General features: G+C 45.7%; 1 protein-coding gene across 5 annotated transcripts in view; it reads left to right on the top strand.

Moving 5' to 3' along the window:
- Positions 1–25341, top strand: part of LARP1B (La ribonucleoprotein domain family member 1B) — a 603652-nt gene that overhangs the window by 308814 nt on the left and 269497 nt on the right. For 3 of the 5 annotated variants that reach the window (XM_030191742.1, XM_030191741.1, XM_030191743.1), the window contains one exon: positions 1551–1677. In XM_030191742.1, coding sequence (XP_030047602.1) covers positions 1551–1677 — 127 coding nt within the window. Of the gene's footprint in view, positions 1–1550; positions 1678–20766; positions 20985–25341 lie in introns of those variants that run through there. The other 2 variants (XM_030191745.1, XM_030191744.1) reach the window with 2 other exon arrangements.

Here is a 25341-nt window from a genome sequence, read left to right as displayed (position 1 = left end):
CATGTGGGTACAGTGGGTTTGGGGGGGTTGGACGACTAAGCATTAAGCAGCACAATTGTAACAGGTGGGGGGGGGGGATGGGCCTGGGTCCACCTGCCTGAAGTGCACTGCACCCCCTAACAACTGGTCCAGGGACCTGCATACTGCTGCCAGGGAGGTGGGTATGACATTTGAGGGTGAAAATAAAAAGTTGTGAAACATCATTTTTGTGGTGGGAGGGGGTTAGTGACCACTGGGGGAGTCAGGGGAGGTCATCCCCGATTCCCTCTGGTGGTAATCTGGTCATTTAGGGCACTTTTTGGGGCCTTATTCGTGAAAAAACAGGGTCCAGGAAAAGTGCCCTAAATTCTAGCTACAAACGCATACTTTTTTCCCATTATCGGCGAAAGGCGCCCATCTCTGTTCGGGTGATAACCACGCCCCAGTCCTGCCTTCACCACGCCTCCGACACGCCCCCGTCAAGTTTGTATGCTTCCGCGATGGAGTGCAGTTGAAAACGTCCAAGTTCGGCTTTCGATTATACCGCGTTATTCGTTTTTGGGAGATAAACGCCTATCTCCCGATTTAGGTCGAAATATAGGCGTTTTTGTCTTGATTATAAGCTGGATTGTAACCTAGGCTTCCATTCCCATATCCACATTACAGCTGTCTATAAAGGTGTGTTTATGTATTTTATATTTGTATTATAAACTATGAAGTAGTTTAAGTTATGACCTGTTTTGTTATGTTTTTGCCTTTTATGTTTTATGTATTTATTATAAAAATGCATCACGTTCAAACTTTGCACCCTAGTCCATAAAATCATCCATGGTAACGCCCCAGCCTACATGTCAGACCTAATAGATTTACCACTCAGGAACGCAAAAAAATATTCTCGCACATTCCTTAATTTTCATCCTCCCAAGTGTAAGGGTCTGAAATACAAATTAATGCACGCATCTACCTTTTCATACACGAGCACGCAACTCTGGAACGCGTTGCCACGTAACCTGAAAACGGTCTATGAACTGACCAATTTCCGTAAACAACTGAAAACCTATCTCTTCGACAAGATATATCACAAAGATCAACATGTGTAACTGTGTAATCTTTATAACTTCTAGAATTGTCTTATAATGTCTTTTGCTTTAACACTATCATGTATTTCACCACCATGTAACAAATAACCCTCTGTAAAACCAAATGTATATTCTCTTCTATTTTCAGTACCCATGTTGAATTGTAAGCCACATTGAGCCTGCAAAGAGGTGGGATAATGTGGGATACAAATGCAATTAATAAAATATATTTTATCTCACCCTGGATAAGGTTGAGTTATAAATAATAAATCTAAATCTAAACTGCCTGGGTTTCCTTAGAGATAGTATCAAATTAAATAAACCATAATCTTGTAAACCCACGACATTCCAAGGGACACTCTTCTTGATGTGCCTGAGGAAGGATGGGGAAAAAAAAGCAAGAGGAGCTCAGTATAATTACATCTGTAAAGTAAGCACTAGTTCTATGAATAGTGGGTTGGTAATTCTGTTATTTACTTACCCCCTGTGCAGCAAGAGATTGAAAACTTCAAGAAGCTGAATCTCATCAGTAAAGAGCAGTTTGAAAACCTCACACCAGAGCCTCAAGTTGGACTGAATCAGGGAGAATGTGCACCAGAACTACCTCGATATTTGCAAGGTAGGAGCATGTTTGCCTTTCAGGATCCCTGCGGAAAAGCTTCATTGTAATTCCACTGGTAGATATCTACCAGTATTATGTGCCTTGATCAGGATTCACATAATTTTTCTTCTCAATATTAAGCAGATAGTTGTTGCCTAGTTGCTTCTCACGAGCACCTGTAGTTGGAATCAAAACCTTCATGGTAAAAGGTTACTTATCACCAAGTTGTCTTCATTCCTCTCTGTTAGGTCCTCTGTTTACAGCAGTGATCAGTTTTTAGTAAAATTGTGATGAGCCATCATAAAACATAGGAGCTTGCTGAGACCTAAAAAATACAGCTCAGACATGCTTAAAATAATCACTGAAGCCTATTTTTATAAAAATTAAAGGGGAGAGGTTTTAAAACAGTGTCCAGAATGGGCTAAATTGAAGGGAGCCTTTCTAAATATATAGGGGGCAATTCTAAAACTGAGTATTACAATTTTAGGTGCCCATCTTACACGATCTGTGAGCCTATGTTGTAACGGCTGTTAACGCACATTAATTGCCCTGAATCTCCAACGTGCCTACATTTAGGAGCTATCATTTATGCCATGTCTGTGGCTGGCATAAGTGTTATCTCCCAAGTGTAACATTTATGCATGTAATTTACAGTATTCTGTAAGTGAACTGTGTAAAAGTCAGCCTCACCTATACCGCTCCCCCATGAATGCCCCCTTTACAAATATGCCTAAGCCATTTTAGCGCATAATTACAGTATGGCGGTTAGGCAGAGGCCTGCCACTTATCCACATAAGTGTGCACTTACGCTCGTAAATGCTAGTATTCTATAGTTTTAAGCAAGCAAATGACAAATTTAGGCAAACGGTCATAAAATGAGAGGGATGATGTTTCTCTGAAATTTTCTTTTCAGGGTAGTAGTGTATCTCAGTGGGCTGGTTTTGTGCGGCATTGCTCCAATCTATGCCACTTAAGCTAGTATTATATAAAGACAGTATCTTTCTATCTGTCTTTATAAAACTGACTTGAAATAAACATCTGATATCGACTTACATTAGGTGCCATCTAATAAATTGCCCTCATAGTGGGGAATATGAAAGGGCATAGGATGAAGTTAAGAGGTTATAGGCTCAGAAGTAATCTAAGGAAGTACTTTTTTATAGAAAGGGTGGTAGATGCATGGAATCACCTTCCGGTGAAGGTGGTGGAGACAAGGACTGTGTCTGAATTTAAGAAAGCTTGGGACAGGCATGTGGTATCTCTTAGGGAGAGGAGGAGATAGTGGTTGCCGTGGATGGGCAGACTGGATGGGCCATATGGCTCTTATCTGCCATCATGTTTCTATGTTTACAAACCTATACATACAAATGCTGCCTGTTAACTAGGGAGGTAGGGATAATGTTTCTATTTTTATTGTTATAATTCCTGGGAATTGACCAGTATCTTATTATTTAAACTGCTCTGAGCTGGAGCATAACCACGTCCCATTTGAGACGCCGTAGCTCCCTAAAAATAATACTTCTTTTCCCTGGATCATTCAAACCATTAACATTCTATGAACCCACCCACAAGCCCATCCCACCTCTCTTCCCCCTTCCACCCCCACCCCACATTCCCAGTCAACTGGCCACTTCGATAACCAGTCAGTTAGCTCCCTGAGGAGGTTCGCCATCGCCAGAGGACGGCTCACCAACTGTTAGCTAACATTCACCCCGACCTCCATGTATTCAACAATAAACCCACACTGTGTTAATCACCTCACACACACATATTTTCACATTACACTCCTTCTCTGCACGCTCAAGGAGTTATCAAACCTCCCACTCCATTAGTTCATGTCATCCCTGTCCCACCTGCTAGGTATCACGATACTATAAAGAAAACTGTAGAGTGAAACAGTCCAGAACTGTAGTCCAGTCAGGTAGCAGCATTTGTCTCCAACCATGATCCACGACCCCACCACCGCGGGCCTTCTGCCATGCTAATTTCGAAGTAGTAGGCGACCTTGGGGCTCGCTTTGTGGTTGCTAGTGCAGGGAGATCCGAGCGGCCCATCTCCAAAAGGGCACTCCAAGTCTCTGCTGTCATTTGAGCTCTGCGCATCTGAGTTCCCATAGTAAATCCAAAGGGATATAGCCACCTATATCGCAGACCATTTTTCTGCAAGTAAGTGGTGACCTCAGGCATATCTCTCCGACGCTGTAAAGTTGCCTTGGCTAAGTCTTGGAAAACTTTAACTTTGCAGTTATTCCAGTCAACTTCACCTAAAGTTCTCGCCTCTCTCCACACCTTCTCCTTCATACTGTAGTCATGAAAGCATGCAGTCATATCTCCAGGCAACGAGTCTCTCTGGGGCCCCAAACTTCTGTGGGCTCTATCTAAAATAATGGAAACTTTCTCCAACTCTCCTGATGCATTTTCTCCTGCATTAAGGATGAGAACACTTATCTCCTGAATCACCTGCATGTAGTCCTTATAAGAGACCTCCTTGGGCACCTCCTTAAAGTGCAAATTGCAACTCCTGGATCTATTCTCCAGATCCTCCAACGCCAACTGTAGCTCCGATCTGATCTTTCGCTCCGCCTTCAGCTCCGTTTGCAGCTTTTGCAAATAGTCTGTTATACCATCGATTCGCTCCTCCATCTGCTCAAGGCGGGTCCCAATATCTTGAACCTCAACCCGCAATTCCGAAACCGCGGCGTGTATGTCGTTCCTGACCGCAGTCATTTCCACTTTTAATTCTTTAAACCAACACGCGACATCTTGTTTGGTAATTTCTGCGTCACTCTCCATGTGCTCTGCGTGGTCCGGATCTGAGTCCAATTCCGCCTCTACCATCTTGGAACAGATTTCCGCCATCTTCTGCAGAGTGTTTGAGCCACTAACTCGTTTCCCAGTTGTAAATTTAAATTTGTCTAGTTTTTTCTGTGCTGCCATCTCTCCAGACAAGGCAAAACTAGCAGTGAGGGTTTTCATTCGAGATTTTTGGGGTTTTCAATGATTTCTGCTCCCACTCCAGCGGAGCTAAGGAATCAAGCTGCCATTTCCCAGCGGTGATGTCACTTCCTCCAGTAAAACAGATTTTATGCTGCTTATCCTAAAAATAAGCAGTGGGTTTTCCAAAGTCCATCTTAATAATGACTTATGGACTTCTCTTTTAGGAAATTATCCAAACCTTTTTTAAACCCTGATAAGCTAACTGCTTTTACCATATTCTCTAGCAACGAAGGTCGAGTGAAGACATATTTTCTCTGGTTTGTTTTAAGTTTACTATTTAGTAGCTTTATTGCGTGCCCCCTAGTCCTTGTTGTTTTTGGAAAGTGATTTACCACTACCTGTTCCAATCCACTCAGTATTTTATAGACCTCTCCCCTCAGCTATCTCTTCTGCAAGCTGATGAGACCTAGCTGCTTTAGCCTTTGCTCATTGGGAAGTCATCCCATCCCCTTTATCATTTTCATCGCCCCTCTGTGCCTTTTCTAATTCTACTATATCTTTTTTTGAGAGAGAGAATTTTTATTGGTGCAACAACCTTTAGAAATATTCGAGGTACGGTTGCACCATGCAGTGATACAAAGGGATTGTAACATAGTAAATGACGACAGATAAAGACCTGTACGGTTCATCAGTCTGCCCAACAAGATAAACTCATTTTACATGGTATGCGATACTTTATATTATACCAGAGTTTTATTTGTCCTTGCCGTTTTCAGGGCACAGACCGTAGAAGTTTACCCAGCACTGTTCTTGTACTAAAAGTTCTGAAGCTAAAGTCGAAGCCCCTTAAAATTTACACTCCAGCCCATCCATATCTATTCAGTCACAATCAGAGCATAGACCGTAGAAGTCTACCCAACACTGGTTTTGCTTCCCATTACCGGTGTTGCCATCCAATCCAATCTCCAATTCCGTGGATCCATTTCTTCTAAACAGGATTCCTTTGTGTTTATCCCATGCATGTTTCAATTCCATTATCGTTTTCATCTCCACCACCTCCCGCGGGAGGGCATTCCATGTATCCACCAACCTCTCCATGAAAAAATACGTCCTAACATTGTAACATTCTTATTTTTGCTGAGCTGCCGCTGTACACTGAGCAGAGATTTTTTCAGTGTATTATCAACAGTGACTCCTAGATTCTTTTCCTGGGCTGTGATTCCTAATGTGAAACCTTGCATCACATAGCTATAGTTTGGGGTCCTCTTTCCCACATGCATCACTTTGTATTTGCTCACATTAAACTTTATCTGCCATTTGGATGCCCAGTCTCTTATGATCCTCTTGCGATTTAACAACTTTGAATAATTTTGTGTCATCAGCAAATTTAATTACCTCACTAGTTATTCCCATATCTACATCATTTATAAATAGGTTAAAAAGCAGCCGTCCCAGCACAGACCCCTGGGGAACCCCACTTTCTACTCTTTTCCATTGAGAATACTGACCACTTAACCCTACTCTCTGTTTTCTATCTTTTAACCAGCTTTTAATCCACAATAAGACATTACGTCCTATCCCATGACTTTCTAATTTCCTCAGGAGTTTTTCATGAGGTACTTTGTCAAATGCCTTTTGAAAATCCAGATACACAATATTGAACTGCTCACTTTTATCCACATGTTTATTCACCCCTTCAAAGAAATGTATTAGATTGGTAAGGCAAGATTTCCCTTCACTAAATCCAATTAGCTTTGTCTCATTAGTCCATTAGTCCAAAAGATTTCAGCAAAGCTTCTGACATGGTTCCCCACAGGAGGCTCTTGAATAAACTTGACAGGCTGAAGATAGGACCCGACGTATTGAACTGGATTAGGAGCTGGTTGACGGACAGACGCTAGAGGGTGGTGGTTAATGGAATTCGCTCGGATGAGGGAAAGGTGAGTAGTGGAGTGCCTCAGGGATTGGTGCTGGGGCTGATTCTGTTCATTATATTTGTGAGTGACATTGCCGAAGTGTTAGAAGGTAAAGTTTGCCTTTTTGCGGATGATACTAAGATTTGTAACAGAGTGGACACCCGGGAGGGAGTGGAAAACATGAAAAAGGATCTGCAGAAGCTAGAAGAATGGTCTAAGGTTTGGCAATTAAAATTCAATGCGAAGAAATGCAAAGTGATGCACTTAGGGAGTAGAAATCCACGGGAGACGTGTGTTAGGCGGGGAGAGTCTGATAGGTACGGATGGGGAGCGGGATTTTGGGATGATAGTATCTGAGGATCTCAAGGCGACGAAACAGTGTGACAAGGCGGTGGCCGTAAGTAGAAGGTTGCTAGGCTATATAGAGAGGGGAGTGACCAGCAGAAGAAAAGAAGTGTTAATGCCCCTGTACAAATCGTTGGTGAGGCCCCACCTGGGTTTTGTGTTCAGTTTTGGAGGCTGTATCTTGCTAAGGATGTAAAAAGAATTGAAGCGGTGCAAAGAAAAGCTACAAAAATGGTATGGGATTTGCGTTACAAGACGTATGAGGAGAGACTTGCTGACCTGAACATGTATACTCTGGAGGAAAGGAGAAACAGGGATGATATGATACAGACGTTCAAATATTTGAAAGGTATTAATCCGCAAACGAACCTTTTCTGTAGATGGGAAGATGGTAGAACTAGAGGACATGAAATGAGATTGAAGGGGGGCAGACTCAAGAAAAATGTCAGGAAGTATTTTTTCACAGAGAGGGTGGTGGATACTTGGAATGCCCTCCCGTGGGAGGTGGTGGAGATGAAAATGGTAACGTAATTCAAAAATGCTTGGGATAAACATAAAGGAATCCTGTTCAGAAGAAATGGATCCTCAGAAGCTTAGCGGAGATTGGGTGGCAGAGCCGGTGGTGGGAGGCGGAGCTAGTGCTGGGCAGACTTCTACAGTCTGTGCCCTGAAAATGGCAGATACAAATCAAGGTCAGGTATATACATAAAGTAGCACATATGAGTTTATCTTGTGGGCAGACTGGATGGACCGTACAGGTCTTTCTCCGAGGACAAGCAGGCTGCTTGTTCTCACTGATGGGTGACGTCCACGGCAGCCCCTCCAATCGGAAACTTCACTAGCAAAGTCCTTTGCTAGCCCTCGCGCGCCCGCGCGCACCGCGCATGCGCGGCCGTCTTCCCGCCCGAAACCGGCTCGAGCCGGCCAGTCTTCTTTTGTCCGCACTCGGTACGGTCGTGTTTCGCCGTGTCGGGCCCCGGAAAGTTGACCTCGCGCGTCCAAATTGTTTTTTGAGCGTGTTTTTTTCTTCGGAAAAGCTTTTCTAAAGTCGGGAAGTGCTCCGGAAACCCTCCACCGGGTTTCGTGTCAATCCTCCCCGTACTTCCAGCTTTTTGCCCCGGTAAGTTTTCTTTCGTCGTCGGGGTAGGCCTCTTTTTGGCCTCGGTCGAGATTTTTCTCCCTCTAAATTTTGGTGCTTCAATTTTCGCCATTTCGGCTTTTGATTTCGCCGGCGTGATTTTTCCGCCCATGACATCGAAGCCTTCCAGCGGCTTCAAGAAGTGCACCCAGTGCGCCCGGGTTATCTCGCTCACTGATCGACACTCGTCGTGTCTTCAGTGTCTGGGGGCCGAGCACCGCCCTCAGAACTGCAGTCTGTGTTCCCTGCTTCAAAGGCGGACTCAGGTAGCGAGACTAGCCCAGTGGAACGTGTTGTTCTCGGGCTCTTCGTCGGCATCGGCACCGGGATCTTCGAGTGCATCGACGTCGTCAGCGTCCAGACCATCTTCCTCGGCCGCCCTTGCATCGAGTGCATCGAGGCATCGGGCCTCTGCATCGGCGCCGAGACATCGGATAGCTGCATCGACGTCGGTGGTACCAGGACCTCGTCTGCTGATGTCGTCGGACGGTGGTGCATCGGGTGGAGTGCAGGTGAGGGCTGTCCATTCCCCTGCTGGTGGCGGTGAGCCCTCGGGTGGGTCTCCTCCTACCCTGAGGGCTCCTGCGGTACAGCCCCCCCCGAGATCGACCCTCTTCGGTCTCGGCCCCGAGGAAGCGACGGGTGGATTCGACGTCCTCCTCGTCGGTGCCGGGGAGCTCCGGTGACATGCTTCGGAAGAAGTCGAAGAAGCATCGACACCGGTCCCCTCCCCGCGTCGGCACCGAGAGCTCTGGGTCGCCGAGGGAGTCGGCACCCAGCAGGCATCGGCACCGAGAGGACCGCTCACCCTCTGTTCAGGAGGTGTCGATGCGCTCCGCTCTGGACAGCCCGGAACAGCCTCCACGCCCGGAACAGGTACTGACGTCGACGCCTGCATCGACCTCCATGCCTTTCTCTGCAGCCGCTCTGAACGAGAGCCTCCGGGCCGTTCTCCCAGAGATTCTGGGGGAGCTGTTGCGCCCTACCCCTCCGGTACCGGCGGTGCTTGCGCCTCCGGTACCGTCGAGCGTGGCGCCGGCTGGCCCATCGCCCGGGTGAGGTCCCCGACGTCGGTACCGCGTGCGGTGCCGACTGCGGCCACCTCCCAGGAGGGCTCCCCGACTACGTCGGCGGAGGGAGCTTCGCCGATGCGGGCGAGGGAGTCTACCTCTCGACGCCCCCATCGTGGACATGGCTCCACGGAGTCGAGCCGGGCCCGGTTGCAGACGCAGGTCCGTGAACTTGTGTCTGACACCGAGGGTGAGGCCTCGTGGGAAGAAGAAGAAGATCCCAGATATTTCTCTGACGAGGAGTCTGAGGGTCTTCCTTCTGATCCCACTCCCTCTCCTGAAAGACAGCTTTCTCCTCCCGAGAGTCTGTCTTTTGCTTCCTTTGTCCGGGAGATGTCTACGGCCATCCCCTTCCCGGTGGTTGTGGAGGACGAGCCCAGGGCTGAAATGTTTGAGCTCCTGGACTATCCTTCTCCACCTAAGGAAGCGTCCACTGTTCCCTTGCATCATGTCCTAAAAAAGACATTGCTCGCGAACTGGACGAAACCTCTAACTAATCCCCACATCCCCAAGAAGATCGAGTCCCAGTACCGGATCCATGGGGACCCAGAGCTGATGCGCACCCAGTTGCCTCACGACTCTGGAGTTGTGGATCTGGCCCTAAAGAAGGCTAAGAGTTCTAGAGAACATGCTTCGGCGCCCCCGGGCAAAGACTCTAGAACCTTAGACTCCTTTGGGAGGAAGGCCTACCATTCCTCTATGCTCGTGTCCAAGATCCAGTCTTACCAGCTCTACACGAGCATCCACATGCGGAACAATGTGCGGCAGTTGGCGAGCTTGGTTGATGCTCTTCCCCCTGAGCAAGCCAAGCCTTTTCAGGAGGTGGTCAGGCAGCTGAAGGCGTGCAGAAAATTCCTGGCCAGAGGAGTTTATGACACTTTTGATGTTGCGTCCAGGGCCGCTGCTCAAGGTGTGGTGATGCGCAGGCTCTCATGGCTGCGTGCCGCCGACCTGGAGAATAGAATCCAGCAGCGGATTGCGGACTCGCCTTGCCGTGCGGATAACATTTTTGGCGAAAAAGTCGAACAGGTGGTAGAGTCTCTCCACCAGCGGGACACCGCATTCGACAAATTCGCCCGCCGGCAGCCTTCAGCTTCTACCTCTACAGGTAGACGATTTTTTCGGGGGAAGGAAGACTGTTCCCTATACTTCTGGCAAGCGTAGGTACAATCCTCCTTCCCGACAGCCTGCGGCCCAGGCTAAGCCCCAGCGCGCTCGCTCTCGTCAGCAGCGTGCGCCTCAGCAAGGCCCCGCGGCTCCCCAGCAAAAGCAAGGGGCGAGCTTTTGACTGGCTCCAGCAGAGCATAGCCGACATCCAAGTGTCAGTGCCGGGCGACCTGCCAGTCGGGGGGAGGTTGAAAGCTTTTCACCAAAGGTGGCCTCTCATAACCTCCGATCAGTGGGTTCTCCAAATAGTCCGGCAAGGATACACCCTCAATTTGGCCTCAAAACCTCCAAATTGTCCACCGGGAGCTCAGTCTTACAGCTTCCAGCACAAGCAGGTACTTGCAGAGGAACTCTCCGCCCTTCTCAGCGCCAATGCGGTCGAGCCCGTGCCATCCGGGCAAGAAGGGCTGGGATTCTATTCCAGGTACTTCCTTGTGGAAAAGAAAACAGGGGGGATGCGTCCCATCCTAGACCTAAGGGCCCTGAACAAGTATCTCGTAAAAGAAAAGTTCAGGATGCTTTCCCTGGGCACCCTTCTCCCCATGATTCAGCAAAACGATTGGCTATGCTCTCTGGACTTGAAGGATGCCTATACACACATCCCGATACTGCCAGCTCACAGACAGTATCTGCGATTTCAGCTGGGCACACGCCACTTCCAGTACTGTGTGCTACCCTTTGGGCTCGCCTCTGCACCCAGGGTGTTCACAAAGTGCCTAGCTGTGGTAGCAGCGGCGCTTCGCAGGCTGGGGGTGCATGTGTTCCCATATCTCGACGATTGGCTGGTGAAGAACACATCCGAGGCAGGAGCCCTGCAGTCCATGCAGATGACTATTCGCCTCCTGGAGCTACTGGGGTTTGTGATAAATTACCCAAAGTCCCATCTTCTCCCAGTGCAGAAACTCGAATTCATCGGAGCCCTGCTGGATTCTCGGACGGCTCGCGCCTATCTCCCAGAGACGAGAGCCAACAACTTGTTGTCCCTCGTCTCGCGGGTGCGAGCGTCCCAGCAGATCACAGCTCGGCAGATGTTGAGATTGCTGGGCCACATGGCCTCCACAGTTCATGTGACTCCCATGGCCCGCCTTCACATGAGATCTGCTCAATGGACCCTAGCCTCCCAGTGGTATCAGGCCGCTGGGGGTCTAGAGGACGTGATCCACCTGTCCACGAGTTTTCTCGAATCCCTGTTTTGGTGGACGATTTGCTCCAATTTGACTCTGGGACGTCCCTTCCAAATTCCTCAGCCACAAAAAGTGCTGACCACGGATGCGTCTCTCCTGGGATGGGGAGCTCACGTCGATGGGCTTCACACCCAAGGAAGTTGGTCCCTCCAAGAACGCGATCTACAGATCAATCTTCTGGAGTTGCGAGCGATCTGGAACGCTCTGAAGGCTTTCAGAGATCGGCTGTCCCACCAAATTATCCAAATTCAGACAGACAACCAGGTTGCCATGTACTATGTCAACAAGCAGGGGGGCACCGGATCTCGCCCCCTGTGTCAGGAAGCCGTCAGCATGTGGCTCTGGGCTCGCCGGAACGGCATGGTGCTCCAAGCCACATATCTGGCAGGCGTAAACAACAGTCTGGCCGACAGGTTGAGCAGGATTATGCAACCTCACGAGTGGTCGCTCAATTCCCGTGTGGTGCGACAGATCTTTCAGGCGTGGGGCACCCCCCTGGTGGATCTCTTCGCATCTCAAGTGAACCACAAGGTCCCTCAGTTCTGTTCCAGACTTCAGGCCCACGGCAGACTGGCGTCGGATGCCTTCCTCCTGGATTGGGGGGAAGGTCTGCTGTATGCTTATCCTCCCATACCTCTGGTGGGGAAGACTTTGTTGAAACTCAAGCAAGACCGAGGCACCATGATTCTGATTGCTCCCTTTTGGCCGCGTCAGATCTGGTTCCCTCTTCTTCTGGAGTTATCCTCCGAAGAACCGTGGAGATTGGAGTGTTTTCCGACCCTCATCACGCAGGACGACGGGGCTCTTCTGCATCCCAACCTCCAGTCCCTGGCTCTCACGGCCTGGATGTTGAGGGCGTAGACTTTGCCTCTTTGGGTCTGCCAGAGGGTGTCTCCCGCATCTTGCTTGCTTCCAGGAAAGACTCCACTAAGAGAAGTTACTTCTTTCATTGGAGGAGGTTTGCCGTCTGGTGTGACAGCAAGGCCCTAGATCCTCGCTCTTGTCCTACACAGACCCTGCTTGAATACCTTCTGCACTTGTCTGAGTCTGGTCTGAAGACCAACTCCGTAAGGGTTCACCTTAGTGCAATCAGTGCATACCATTACCAAGTGGAAGGTAAGCCGATCTCAGGACAGCCTTTAGTTGTTCGCTTCATGAGAGGTTTGCTTTTGTCAAAGCCCCCTGTCAAGCCTCCTACAGTGTCATGGGATCTCAATGTCGTTCTCACCCAGCTGATGAAACCTCCTTTTGAGCCACTGAATTCCTGCCATCCGAAGTACTTGACCTGGAAGGTCATTTTCTTGGTGGCAGTTACTTCGGCTCGTAGAGTCAGTGAGCTTCAGGCCCTGGTAGCCCAGGCCCCTTACACCAAATTTCATCACAACAGAGTAGTCCTCCGCACTCACCCTAAGTTTCTGCCAAAGGTCGTGTCGGAGTTCCATCTGAACCAGTCAATTGTCTTGCCAACATTCTTTCCCCGTCCTCATTCCTGCCCTGCTGAACGTCAGCTGCACACATTGGACTGCAAGAGAGCATTGGCCTTCTACCTGGAGCGGACACAGCCCACCAGACAGTCCGCCCAATTGTTTGTTTCTTTTGACCCCAATAGGAGGGGAGTGGCTGTAGGGAAACGCACCATATCCAATTGGCTAGCAGATTGCATTTCCTTCACTTACGCCCAGGCGGGGCTGGCTCTTGAGGGTCATGTCACGGCTCATAATGTTAGAGCCATGGCTGCGTCGGTAGCCCACTTGAAGTCAGCCTCCATTGAAGAAATTTGCAAAGCTGCGACGTGGTCATCTGTCCACACATTCACATCTCATTACTGCCTGCAGCAGGATACCCGACGTGACAGTCGGTTCGGGCAGTCAGTTCTTCAGAACCTGTTTGGGCTTTAGGATCCAACTCCACCCCCCGAGGGCCCTGTTTGTTCTGTTCCAGGCTACACTCTCAGTTAGTTGGTAAATTTTTTAGGTCAATCTCAGTTATGTCCTCGCCGTTGCGAGGCCCAATTGACCAATGTTATTGTTTTGAGTGAGCCTGGGGGCTAGGGATACCCCATCAGTGAGAACAAGCAGCCTGCTTGTCCTCGGAGAAAGCGAATGCTACATACCTGTAGAAGGTATTCTCCGAGGACAGCAGGCTGATTGTTCTCACAAAACCCGCCCGCCTCCCCTTTGGAGTTGTGTCTTCCCTTGAAGTGTATTGTCTTGCTACATACTGGACTGGCCGGCTCGAGCCGGTTTCGGGCGGGAAGACGGCCGCGCATGCGCGGTGCGCGCGGGCGCGCGAGGGCTAGCAAAGGACTTTGCTAGTGAAGTTTCCGATTGGAGGGGCTGCCGTGGATGTCACCCATCAGTGAGAACAATCAGCCTGCTGTCCTCGGAGAATACCTTCTACAGGTATGTAGCATTCGCTTTCTCTGCCGTCATCTACTATGTTATGTATATGCTCTGTAATTTTGTTGTTTATAATAGTCTCTACCATGTGGTCCGGCACCAACGTCGGGCTCACCGGTTTGTAATTTCCCGGATCACCTCAGGAACCCTGTTTAAAAACTGGCATTACATTGGCAACCCTCCAATCTTCTGGTAGTTGGGGAGAGAGATTTTGAGGATGAGCAAGTTTGTGGGATGATGCAACATTAATGAGGATAGTTCTTGTGGGTGGGGACCGTTTGACAGAAAGTGGTAAAATTGCAGGGAGTTTTGGACATGTTACAGAAGGTAGGGAAGTTGCAGAGAGATATCTTTTGGGATGGAACAGTTGCGAGGGATAATTCTCATGGGGTAGGGGCAGTTTGTGAGAGTTGGATTGTTGTAGAGAGGTAGTTTAGAGGGATGGGGCAGTTGTGATGGTAGCTTTTTGTGGTGGAGGATTTTGTGCAGCGGGTTATTTGGGGGTTGAGGGTAGTTTGGTGGGTTGGGAAGATTAGTGAGCAGGAAGAGGCAGTTTGAAGGCATTGCAACTATTTGTGGATGATTTGAAGCTGTATAGCTCCTGTAATCCTTATTTCCTGGAAAAACGTTCAGTTCTGAAGAGTTTCTCAGATGATGTTAAGATGACTCTGGATAAATGTACAAAGGCAGCCTTCCAGCATCTCCATTAAAAATGTCTTTATTCACTAAGGTACTAGATGAAGAACATAAAACACAAGAAGTAAAATCACAGCAACACACAACAGAACAAAAATGAAGTTAATTTACAATAAAAATATGCTTAAAATTACTTTAAGATGAGACAGATTGTGTTTGTGTGAGTTTCCTGCGTGAGCATTTGCCTGTCATTTTATAGGCAAATGCAAAGGGAAAACTAATGGGGAATCCACAGAACATCAGAATATACCTCAAAGGCTGCAAACTTCAATTCTAAAACTCTTGATATGAGTTTCTGCTTCTGACTCTCTGGAGATTGTTACAGTCTCTGTAGGAGCATTGAGCCCACTTGAAACAGCAATTTTTGTTTTAGACCAGCTGAGTATGCTGCTCCTTAGCATTCCGGGCACAGCTTTGTTAACTTCAGAACTGATGTAATTATATGGCTTGCTGGGTAAGGAGGCAGCACAGCAGGTGTCTGGGAGATTGACCTAACCCAAATGGAGAGCTTTCAGAGACAGTCAGAACAAAATAAGAGGTAGCCTGGAGGTAAGTGGGATGTTTGGTAGGGCTGAAGAGGGGAGATCATGTGAGCACTGGAATGAGACTTTTTCCCATGACTTGATGACAGCTATCATTAATTTGAAGAGTGGATCTCTAGGAGGCAGTGTCTCCAAATGACAGTAATGAACCTCACTCCTAAGCCAGTAGCATTAATATTAGCTCAGAAGCTTAGCCGAGATTGGGTGGCAGAGCCGGTGGTAGGAGGCGGGGCTAGTGGTTGGGAGGTGGGGCTAGTGCTGGGCAGACTTCTACGGTCTGTGCCCTGAAAATGGCAGAAACAAATCAAGGTCAGGTATACACAAAAAGTAGCACATATGAGTTTATCTTGTTGGGCAGACTGGATGGAGCGTGCAGGTCTTTTTCTGCCGTCATCTACTATGTTAGCTATGGCAGTTTTAGAAGGACCAGCCCTGATGCAGTAATGTGAAACATGGCCAGGTTGGCCGGGGGTCCTTGCAGATAAGGTTTCTAATACAATTTGAATATAAAACCTCTACGTAATAAGATCGATGTTGAGAATAAAGTGTGGACCGATGAAGATTAAAGCGAAGCACAGGGCGATGACCTTGTTCTGTTTTTGTGAAAAAGAAAGCTGATTTGCAAAGATATTGGAGGGAGAAGTTGGAAATGGGATCTCTGCAGATAATTTGGACCTTTCTGGACATTTAGAATAGTTAGTGGTGAGGAAATTCTTTGCTTCAGTCTTCACTAAGGAAGATTTGGGAGAGATACTGGTGCCAGAAATGGTATTCAAAGCTGACGAGTCAAGAAACTGAATGAAATCTCTATAAACCTGGAAGATGTAATGCCGCAATTTGACAAATTGAGAGTAGCAAATCCCCTGAAACGGATGGTATTCATCCCAGAGTACTGAAGGAATCGAAAAATGAACTATTGTTAATAATATCTCATTTACCTTTAAAATTATGCATGTTACTGGAAGATTGGAGGGTGGCCAATGTAAGACCAATTTTAAACAAGGGTTCCAGAGGTGATCCGGGAAACTATAGACCGGTGAGCCTGACTTCAGTGCCGGGCAAAATGGTAGAGACTAAAATTACAGAGCATATTCAAAAGCATGGATTAATGAGACAAAGCCAACATGGATTTAGTGAAGGGAAATCTTGCCTCACCAATCTATTACATAGTAACATGGAGGGGAATAATCGAACGTCGCCAGCGAAATAGGTCGCCGGCGATCTATTTTGGCGGCGGCGCTACAGCTGGCCGGAACCGTATTATCAAAAAAGATGGCCGGCCATCTTTTTTTTCGATAATACGGTGTGGGCCTTTCGCCGGGTTTCAGATCGCCAGTTTTGTTTTTCCGCGATAATGGAAAAAACTGCCAGCGATCTCAAACCCGGCGAAATCCAAGGCATTTGGCCATGGGAGGAGCCAGCATTTGTAGTGCAATGGTCCCCCTCACGTGCCAGGACACCAACCGGGCACCCTAGGGGGCACTTCAAACATCTTTTATAAACAACCAAATTAGCTTCCAGGTGCACAGCACTCTTCCCTTGTGTGCTGAGTCCCCCAAATCCCCCCCAAAACCCACTGCCCACAAGTGTGCATCATTACCCTAGCCCTAAGGGCTGAAGGGGGGCACCTACATGTGGGTACAGTGGGTTTTAGGGGGTTTGGGAGGGCTCAACATTACCCACCACAAGTGGAACAGGTGGGGGGGGGGGATGGGCCTGGCTCTGCCTTTCTGCAGTCCACTGCAACCAACAACATCTGTTCCAGGGACCTGCATACTGCTGTCAGGGTGCTGGGTATGACATTTGAGGCTGGCATACAGGCTGGCAAAAAAGGTTTGTATTTTAATAATTTTAGTGTGGGAGGGGGTTGGCGACCACTGGGGGAGTAAGGGGAGGTCATCCCCCATTCCCTCCGGTGGTCATCTGGTCAGTTGGGGCACCTTTTTGAGGCTTGGTCGTGAAAATAAAAGGACCAAGTAAATCCGGCGAAATACTGCTTATCGCCGGGTTTTATTTTTCCATTATCCACGAAAGCCGGCCATCTGGTAGCCACGCCCAAGCCTGCCCATGTCCCGCCTTCGCTTCGCCGCCAACACGCCCCTTTGAACTTTCGCCGGCGAGGCGAAGGGAAAGCGGCGAAGCTATCACAAATGTAGCTTTCGATTATATGCTTTTCGCCGCTTTTGCGAAATCGCCGGCCATATCCCGATTTGTGTCAGGAAATAGCCGGTGATTACTTTCGATTATAAGCTGGATAGTAACATAGTAGATGACGGCAGAAAAAGACCTGCACGGTCCACCCAGTCTGCCCAACAAGATAAACTCACATGTGCCATTTTTTGTGTATACCTTACCTTGATTTGTACCTGTCTTTTTCAGGGCACAGACCGTATAAGTCTGCCCAGCACTATCCCCTCCTCCCAGCCACCAGCCCCGCCTCCCACCACTGGCTCTGGCACAGACCATATAAGTCTGCCCAGCACTATCCCCACCTCCCAACCACCAGCCCTGCCTCCCACCACCGGCTAAGCTTCTGGGGTGAACAAAAAATGTGGATAAAGGTGAGCCTGTCGATATTGTGTATCTGGATTTTCAAAAGGCATTTGACAATGTACCTCATGAAAGACTCTAGAGGAAACTGGAGGTCATGTGATAGGAGGTAGTGTTCTATTGTGGATTAAAACTGGTTAATAGATTGAGAATACCGACCATTTAACCTTACTCTCTGTTTTCTATCCTTTAACCAGTTCTTAATCCACAATAGGACACTACTTCCTATCCCATGACTCTCCAATTTCTTCTGGAGTCTTTCATGAGGTACTTTTGTCAAATGCCTTTTTTAAAATCCAGATATACAATATCACCCCTTCAAAGAAATGTTTTTAATTCACAACAGAACACTACCTCCTCTCCCATGACCCTGGGAGTTCCCCAGGGGTCTGTGCTGAGACCACTGCTTTTTTAAAACATATTTATAATTGATCTAGAGATGGGAATAACCAGCGGACTGCTCTCAGCTTCAAGTGGGTTTACATGTAATTCTATCTTTGGCACAAACCAGAGTACTTGTGTATGAAGAATTTGCTGTCAACACAAAGTTATTCAAAGTTGTTAAATCACAAGAGGACTGTGAAAACTTATAAGAGGACTTTACGAGACTGGACGTCCGAATGGCAAATGACGTTTAATGTAAGCAAATGCAAAGTGATGCATGTGGGAAAGAGGAACCCAAACTATAGCTACGTGATGCAAGGTTCCACATTAGGAGACACCGACCAGGAAAGGGATCTACGTGTCTTCGTTGATGATACATTGAAACGCTCTGCTCAGTGTGCGACGGCGGCGGCTAAGAAAACGAATAGAATGTTGGGTTTTATTAGGAAAGGAATGGAAAACAAAAATGAGGACGTTATAATACCTTTGTATTGCTTCATGGTGCGACCGCACCTTGAATATTGTGTACAATTCTGGTCACTGCATCTCAAAAAAGATATAGTGGAATTAGAAAAGGTACAGAGAAGGGCAACGAAAATGATAAAGGGGATGGGACAACTTCCCTCTAAGGAAAAGCTAAAGTGACTAGGGCTCTTCAGCTTGGAGAAAAGACGGCTGAGGGGAGATAGGATAGAGGTCTATAAAATAATGAGTGGAGTGGAATGGGTTGACATGGATCGCTTGTTTACTTTTTTCAAAAATACTAGGAGAAGGGGGCACGCAATGAAGCTACAAAGTAGTAAATTTAAAACGAATCGGAGAAAATATTTCTTCACTCAACGTGTAATTAAAGTCTAGAATTTGTTTCCAGAGAATGTAGTACAAGCAGTTAGCTTAGCGAGGTTAAAAAAGGTTTGGATAGCTTCCTAAAATAAAAGTCCATAAGCCATTATTAAAATGGACTAGAGAAAATCCACTGCTTATTTTATGGATATGCAGCAAAGGATGTATTTTACTGTTTTTGGATCTTGCCAGATACTTGTAACCTGGACTGGCCACTGTTGAAAACAGGATACTGGCTTGATGGATCTTTGGGCTGTCCCAGTATGTCAACGCTTATGTTCTTATGATGCCTCCACAGGCTCCAGGCCAATGTGCTTGCAATGAGCTTAAATGGTATCCAAGATGTTAATTTTTCTTGACCTATGTAGATCAGCACAGGATGGAATAAAAAAAAAAATTGTCAAGCCCTTCTTTTGCACTTTTTATTGTAAATTTATTTGTTTATAAAACTTATACCCCGCTTACACCTAAGCGCCTCACAGCAAAAACATCCTATATAATAAAACGCACCTCCAACGTTCTGAAGCTGAGAAAGTGAAGCCTTCAAGCCTTGAAGCATTCCTGCAACGTTCCAGAACTACGTGTCGTCAATTGAGGAGATAGAGCCTTACAGAGCGCACGAATGCTTCAAGGCTTGAAGGCTTCACTTTCTCACACACACAAACTCACTCTCTGTCTCTCACATACACTCTCTCTCACACACAGACTCACACACGCTCTGTCTCTCTCTCTCTCTCTCTCTCTCACTCATTCTCTCTCACATACACACTCCATCTCTCACCCACACACTCTGTCTCAAACATACACACTCCGAGGAAAGGGGGCATGGAACACGCTGGGGAGGAGGGAAGGGGGGGCCAAAACTCGGAGGGAGGGAGGGGGGGCCTGCACCTTGGACGGAAGGGGGGCCTGAAACTTGGAGGAGAGGGAAGGGGGGGTCATGGAACTTGGAGCCCCCCCCCCACACACACATACTCATTCTCTCTCTCACTCACACACACACTCCATCTCTCTCACACACACACTCCCTCTCTCTCAAACATACACACTCCGAGGAAAACCTTGCTAGCACCCGTTTCATTTGTGTCAGAAATGGGCCTGTTTTACTAGTACATAATAATAAAATACATAGATTGCACAATCTGCATAAACCTTAAGCAGAACAGTTAATAGCTGCTGATCCCCAACTACATCATATAGAGAAAGTCTGAACAAAGAAATGAGTTTTCATGAACTTCTTAAATTGATCCACACTCGCATAGAGCTGAAGATGTCCAGGCAAGGCATTTCATAAAACCGGACCTGCAACTGAGAAAGCCATTTCCCTCATTAGAGCATAATGTGTTGTCACCGATGAATCAGTTGCTATCTTCTTCACTGAATCAGATCTTAACCCCATTGCTGATACAAGCAATGTTATTACAGAATGCAACTACCATGGTACATGGCCATAAATAGTCTGATGAAGCAGTTATAATATTTTTTTAAATAATTTTTATTGAGTTTTTAAGAAAATTTAAACCAATATAACATATAACAAAGAACAAATGGAAAAAACAAACGCATTACATATAGATAAATGTGACAATTTAAGTATAAATGTAAAAATCTAATCTTTAGGAGATGCTGTTGTTTTGATGTAATGATCAAAAGTAGCCCAATGCTTCTTAAAAGTAGGCAATTGACCAGATTCTTCATATTTTCTAATACTACAAAGATGACTCCACCATTCATACAAGTTCAAATGCAAATTATTTTTCCAATGAAATACTATAAGATGAGTGACTAGAGCCATCATTATATCAAAACGTTGTTGATATTGATCCTCACGTGTAAGTTTAGGGGTTGAAAAACAGAGTATTATCACATCATATGTCAAACCAAAAGGCGAGGAGAAGGGAATTATTGCACATATTCTTTTCCATATTAAATTCCAGTAGGTGTACACATGAGAACATTCAAAGAGTAGATGCTTCAGGTGACCAACAGGAGCAGAACAAGACCAACATTTTGGAGGAGATGTTGATCTGGTTAGTTTGAAAGGAGTCCAATAAGCTCTATGAAGAACAAAAAATGATGATTGTGTTATACCAGCAGAGAAAGTGGGTCTATTGGATTTAGACCAAAAGGTTAGTCAATCAATTTCACCATGTTGATAGCACAATTCCATCTCCCATCTATGTTGGTGCTCAAGACAGGGGTTTGTGAAAGAGTCATGTATCTATTTGTATATTCTCGATGCTTTCCTATTACACATTGGGATAGTACGACAAAAGATTAGCAGCATCTGACTGACCACCCTTGGTTTGCAACAAATTTTGATAGACATTAGAGAGGGAAAGCCAAGAATCAGCATCAAGTGTAGTTAAATTACATTGTAGACAAGCAGATTCAACAGAAGTCACATCATTACATACAGTAATTTTAGATAATGACCATATACCTTTTTCCTGCCACGGTAGCCATTTTAGAGTAGAATTACTTAGTTTAATGGACGAAATAAAAAAAAAATACTAATATCAGAAAAAGGAACATACAATTTAAATATTTTTCTCATAGTGGTGGTGCGCTTCGCAGTAGCTTTAATTAAACGCTTACCAGTGGGATATAGAAATGTATCCATCGAAGGAAGAAGATGAAGAGGGAAAGGGAAACTTAAATGCTTTTCAAAGTCAAGCCATCTAGGGAGATTTTGATAGTTATCCTCATGAAACAGATATATAGCCTGTGACAGTCAATGCCAGATGATAAGATTTAAAATCTGGGAAGTTGATACCGCCATTAGATTTATACAATTTAAGTTTTTGAACAGCAATTCTAGGGGGTTTACGCTGCCATAAAAATCTAGAAATTTTATCTTCTATTTTCTTATATAGCGAAGAAGGGAATGGAAAAGTACCATGCTGAAGATATAATTAAATTTTGGAGTAAGAACCAATTTTATTGCCTCAGCCCTACCCCACCATGAACGATATAATGAATTCCATCTATCTAGAGTAGAGTCTACTATAGATAATAGAGCTTCAGAATTTGTGATCTACTGTTTTACCATACCAAATTCCCAGATATTTTATCTTATTAGGCTCCCGTTTAAAAGGAAAGTAAGAAATATGATGCTTCTGAATAGAAGGAGATCAGGGCAAAACCGCTGATTTATTCCATTTTATCTTATAACCAGACAGTAAAGAGAAGGATTCTATAGAAGTGAGAAGAGTAGGTAGGGATTTTAATGTTGTATACAGAAGTATATTGTCAGCATATAATGATAGTTTAAATTCTTCAATACCAATACGTGCACCCAAAATTTCAAAATGATGCGTAATTGCCATTGCCAAAGGTTCTAAAGCAATGTTAAAAAGATATAATATTTTAAATTGTATCCTAAAACAAACAGGCAAGCAATGTAGGTGCTTCAAAGCTGGATTCATATCAGCCCACTTAGATTGTATTGTCTGATTGTTAAATATGTGTTCCTTGAAGAGACCTAGGTTAGATTTCTTATGTTACTAAAAAGGTGGGGGTGGGGTGGGCCTCACTAGCATACTCACAATTTCTATTCCACATTTCTCTCCTTTTCTTATCCTGGTAGAGTTTGGTTCTCTGCCAGCCCAATGATGATGATAGTACTTATTCTCCTTCTTGTGCAGGGGTTGGGGTCCCTGTGACACTGACTTATTTCTCCAATGGCATGGCACTTCCTGATTTTTTGGTGGCATGCACTTATTGCTCTGCCACTGGTGTGGGTCACTTCTTCCTTTCTGTTTAGCTTTTGGTCTTTATGCATCTGTTTGCGAACAGATGGATACAGTTGGACAGATAGATGAACTGATTCTCATCAATAAGTGCTTTCTCTCATTAGAGAAACACACCTAAATAGAGCAGGGATCACTCTTGCACAAGTAAGTGCAAAGAAAGGGAAGTTTAAAAAGAGACAAGATTAGGTTTATTTATACACAAACTGCGGCTCAAAAAAAAAAAGAAAGAAAAAACCAGGATTATGGGATATCAGATGCCAAACATTCATTCAGTGACTCACTGACATAGGTACTCTGTCATTTACCCCACTAGGGCACGCAATATGCAGGATTATATTTTGCTACTTTTAGTGTATGTAAAAACGTGTCTTTGTGTACAGATGTGCAATGTGCAAAAAAACAAAATCAATAATGTGTGAGCCAATTCTGTAATACAAAAGCTTATAGATACCTTTTGTAAATATATATAAAATGTTTCATTCATAAATTATTTAATATATCTAAGCTTAATAAGTCCATCAATTAGCCATATATTTGGTCAAAATCCAGGCTTGATCTTCGTAAACTTGGTGCACAGCATATTTCCAGGTGAAGATCTAAAGAGAACAGCAAAATAAACTGTATGGTTTCTGTCCATTTACAATTGAAATTGAATGATAATATCAATAACTCATTGAGAGGATCTTAGGGCCAGATGCACTAAACTTAACGAGCATTAACGAGCAAGTAGTAAACCCTGGCATGCACTAAAGACTTTTTTCTGATGACGGTAGCAGCTAACGAAAACGGAATGCAAATGAACAAATTGTGTAGAAACCCTATTGTAATGAGATGCACTAACCTTTTCCGATCGCCTTAACGCTGGAAAATCTAACGAGAGGTCTGTACCTCTCGTTGGGGCGGTGCGGGATTGAAAAACTGCTAAAAAAGTTTTTAAAAAAACCAAAAAATCGGGGAAAAGAAGTCAAGTGCTCGTCAGTGCAATAATAAAAATGTCTGTTTTGGCCGTCATTCCCCCCCCCTCCGAAGACGCCATGCTGCTGACCCCCTCCGATGCGGCTCGATCCAGAGGACAGTGCAGTTGAGGACGCCCATCCAAAAAATGCCCATTTTGGCCGCCTTTCCCCCCCTGCAATAATAAAAATGTCTTTTTTGGCAGTGCTTCACTCAGCTGAGAGACCTGGAAGTCCCTGAGCCAATCACAACGCATTTTAGTTCTCTCAGCTGAGTGAAGCACTGCCAAAAAAGACGTTTTTATTATTGCGGGGGGAATGACGGCCAAAATGGACGGTTTTTTTGGATGGGCGTCCTCAACTGCACTGTCCTCTGGATCGAGCCGCATCGGAGGGGGTCAGCAGCATGGCGTCTTCGGGGGGGGGGGGGGAATGATGGCCAAAATAGACGTTTTTACTATTACACTGACGAGCACTTGACTTCTTTTCCCCCATTTTGGCCGCCTCCCCCCCCCCCCCCCCTCTGCAATAATAAAAACTTATTTTTTTGGCAGTGCTTCACTCAGCTGAGAGATGTGGAAGTCTCTTAGCCAATCACAGCGCGTTGTGATTGGCTCAGGGACTTCCAGGCCTCTCAGCTGAGTGAAGCACTGCCAAAAAAGACGCTTTTATTATTGCAGGGGGGGGGGGGGGGAAGGCGGCCAAAATGGGTGTTTTTTTGGATGGGCGTCCTCAACTACACTGTCCTCTGGATCGAGCCGCATCAAAGGGGGTGAGCAGCGCAGCGTCTTTGGGCGGCACAGGGAGGCGTATTTGGCATGCGCCGGTCAGCCAGCATAACGCTTGGCTGTTCTGCGAATGCTCGACCGGCCGATTGTCCGACTGTTTAACGAGCTACAATGAGCAGCTCATTTGCATTCCCTTTCCTTAATTCATGCCCATTCCTTACCGATTCGCTAAGGGAATCGGTAAGGGAAGGGCTCTAACGATTGTTTAGTGCATCCGGCCCTTAGTCCTTGTTGACTGGTTTCATATTAAAGATCATCTAGGATCTTATGATATACAGTTTTAATTACGTATAAATATTTAAATTATGCTTTTTGCTGTATATCAGTGGTTCCTAGGATATCCACAGTGAATATTCATGAGATAGATTTATATGCACCACCTCCATTACATGTAAATTTCTCTCATGCCTATTCATTGTGGATTTCCTGAAAACCTGACTTGATGGGGGTCTCCTAGCAGAGGTTTGAGAACCATTGCTCTATGTAAAGTCAGTGAGGCTCTTTCAGGACTGATATGGTGTGATCAGTTAGATTTCCCTCGGTGGTAACCTAGCTGCCAAATTCTGCAGATGAGTCACAATATTTTTGTAGGAACTGAGTTACAGTAGTCCGTACAATTGATTTCAAACTATTTACAGCCACCAAATTACATAAGTACATAAGTATTGCCATACTGGGAAAGACCAAAGGTCCATCAAGCCCAGCATCCTGTTTCAAACAGTGGCCAATCCAGGTCACAGATGTCTGGCAGGATCTCAAAAAAGTACAAAACATTTTATACTGCTTACCCCAGAAATAGTGGATTTTCCCCAAGTCCATTTAATAATGGGCTATGGACTTTTCCTTTAGGAAGCTGTCCAAACCTTTTTTATGTTTAAACAATTTTTATTAAACATCAATAAAATAATACAACCATAATCTTGTACAAATTGTTAATTTTTGTTTCCCAATACAATACCCCCCCCTACCCAACATACTTATGTTTCATCAGTTTTATGAAAAACGGTATACACTTT

Source organism: Microcaecilia unicolor, chromosome 2, assembly GCF_901765095.1.
Source record: "Microcaecilia unicolor chromosome 2, aMicUni1.1, whole genome shotgun sequence".
Lineage (NCBI taxonomy): Eukaryota > Metazoa > Chordata > Amphibia > Gymnophiona > Siphonopidae > Microcaecilia > Microcaecilia unicolor.
The sequence above is the reverse complement of the archived record's forward strand: the minus strand, read 5'-3'. Positions and strand labels throughout refer to the sequence as shown.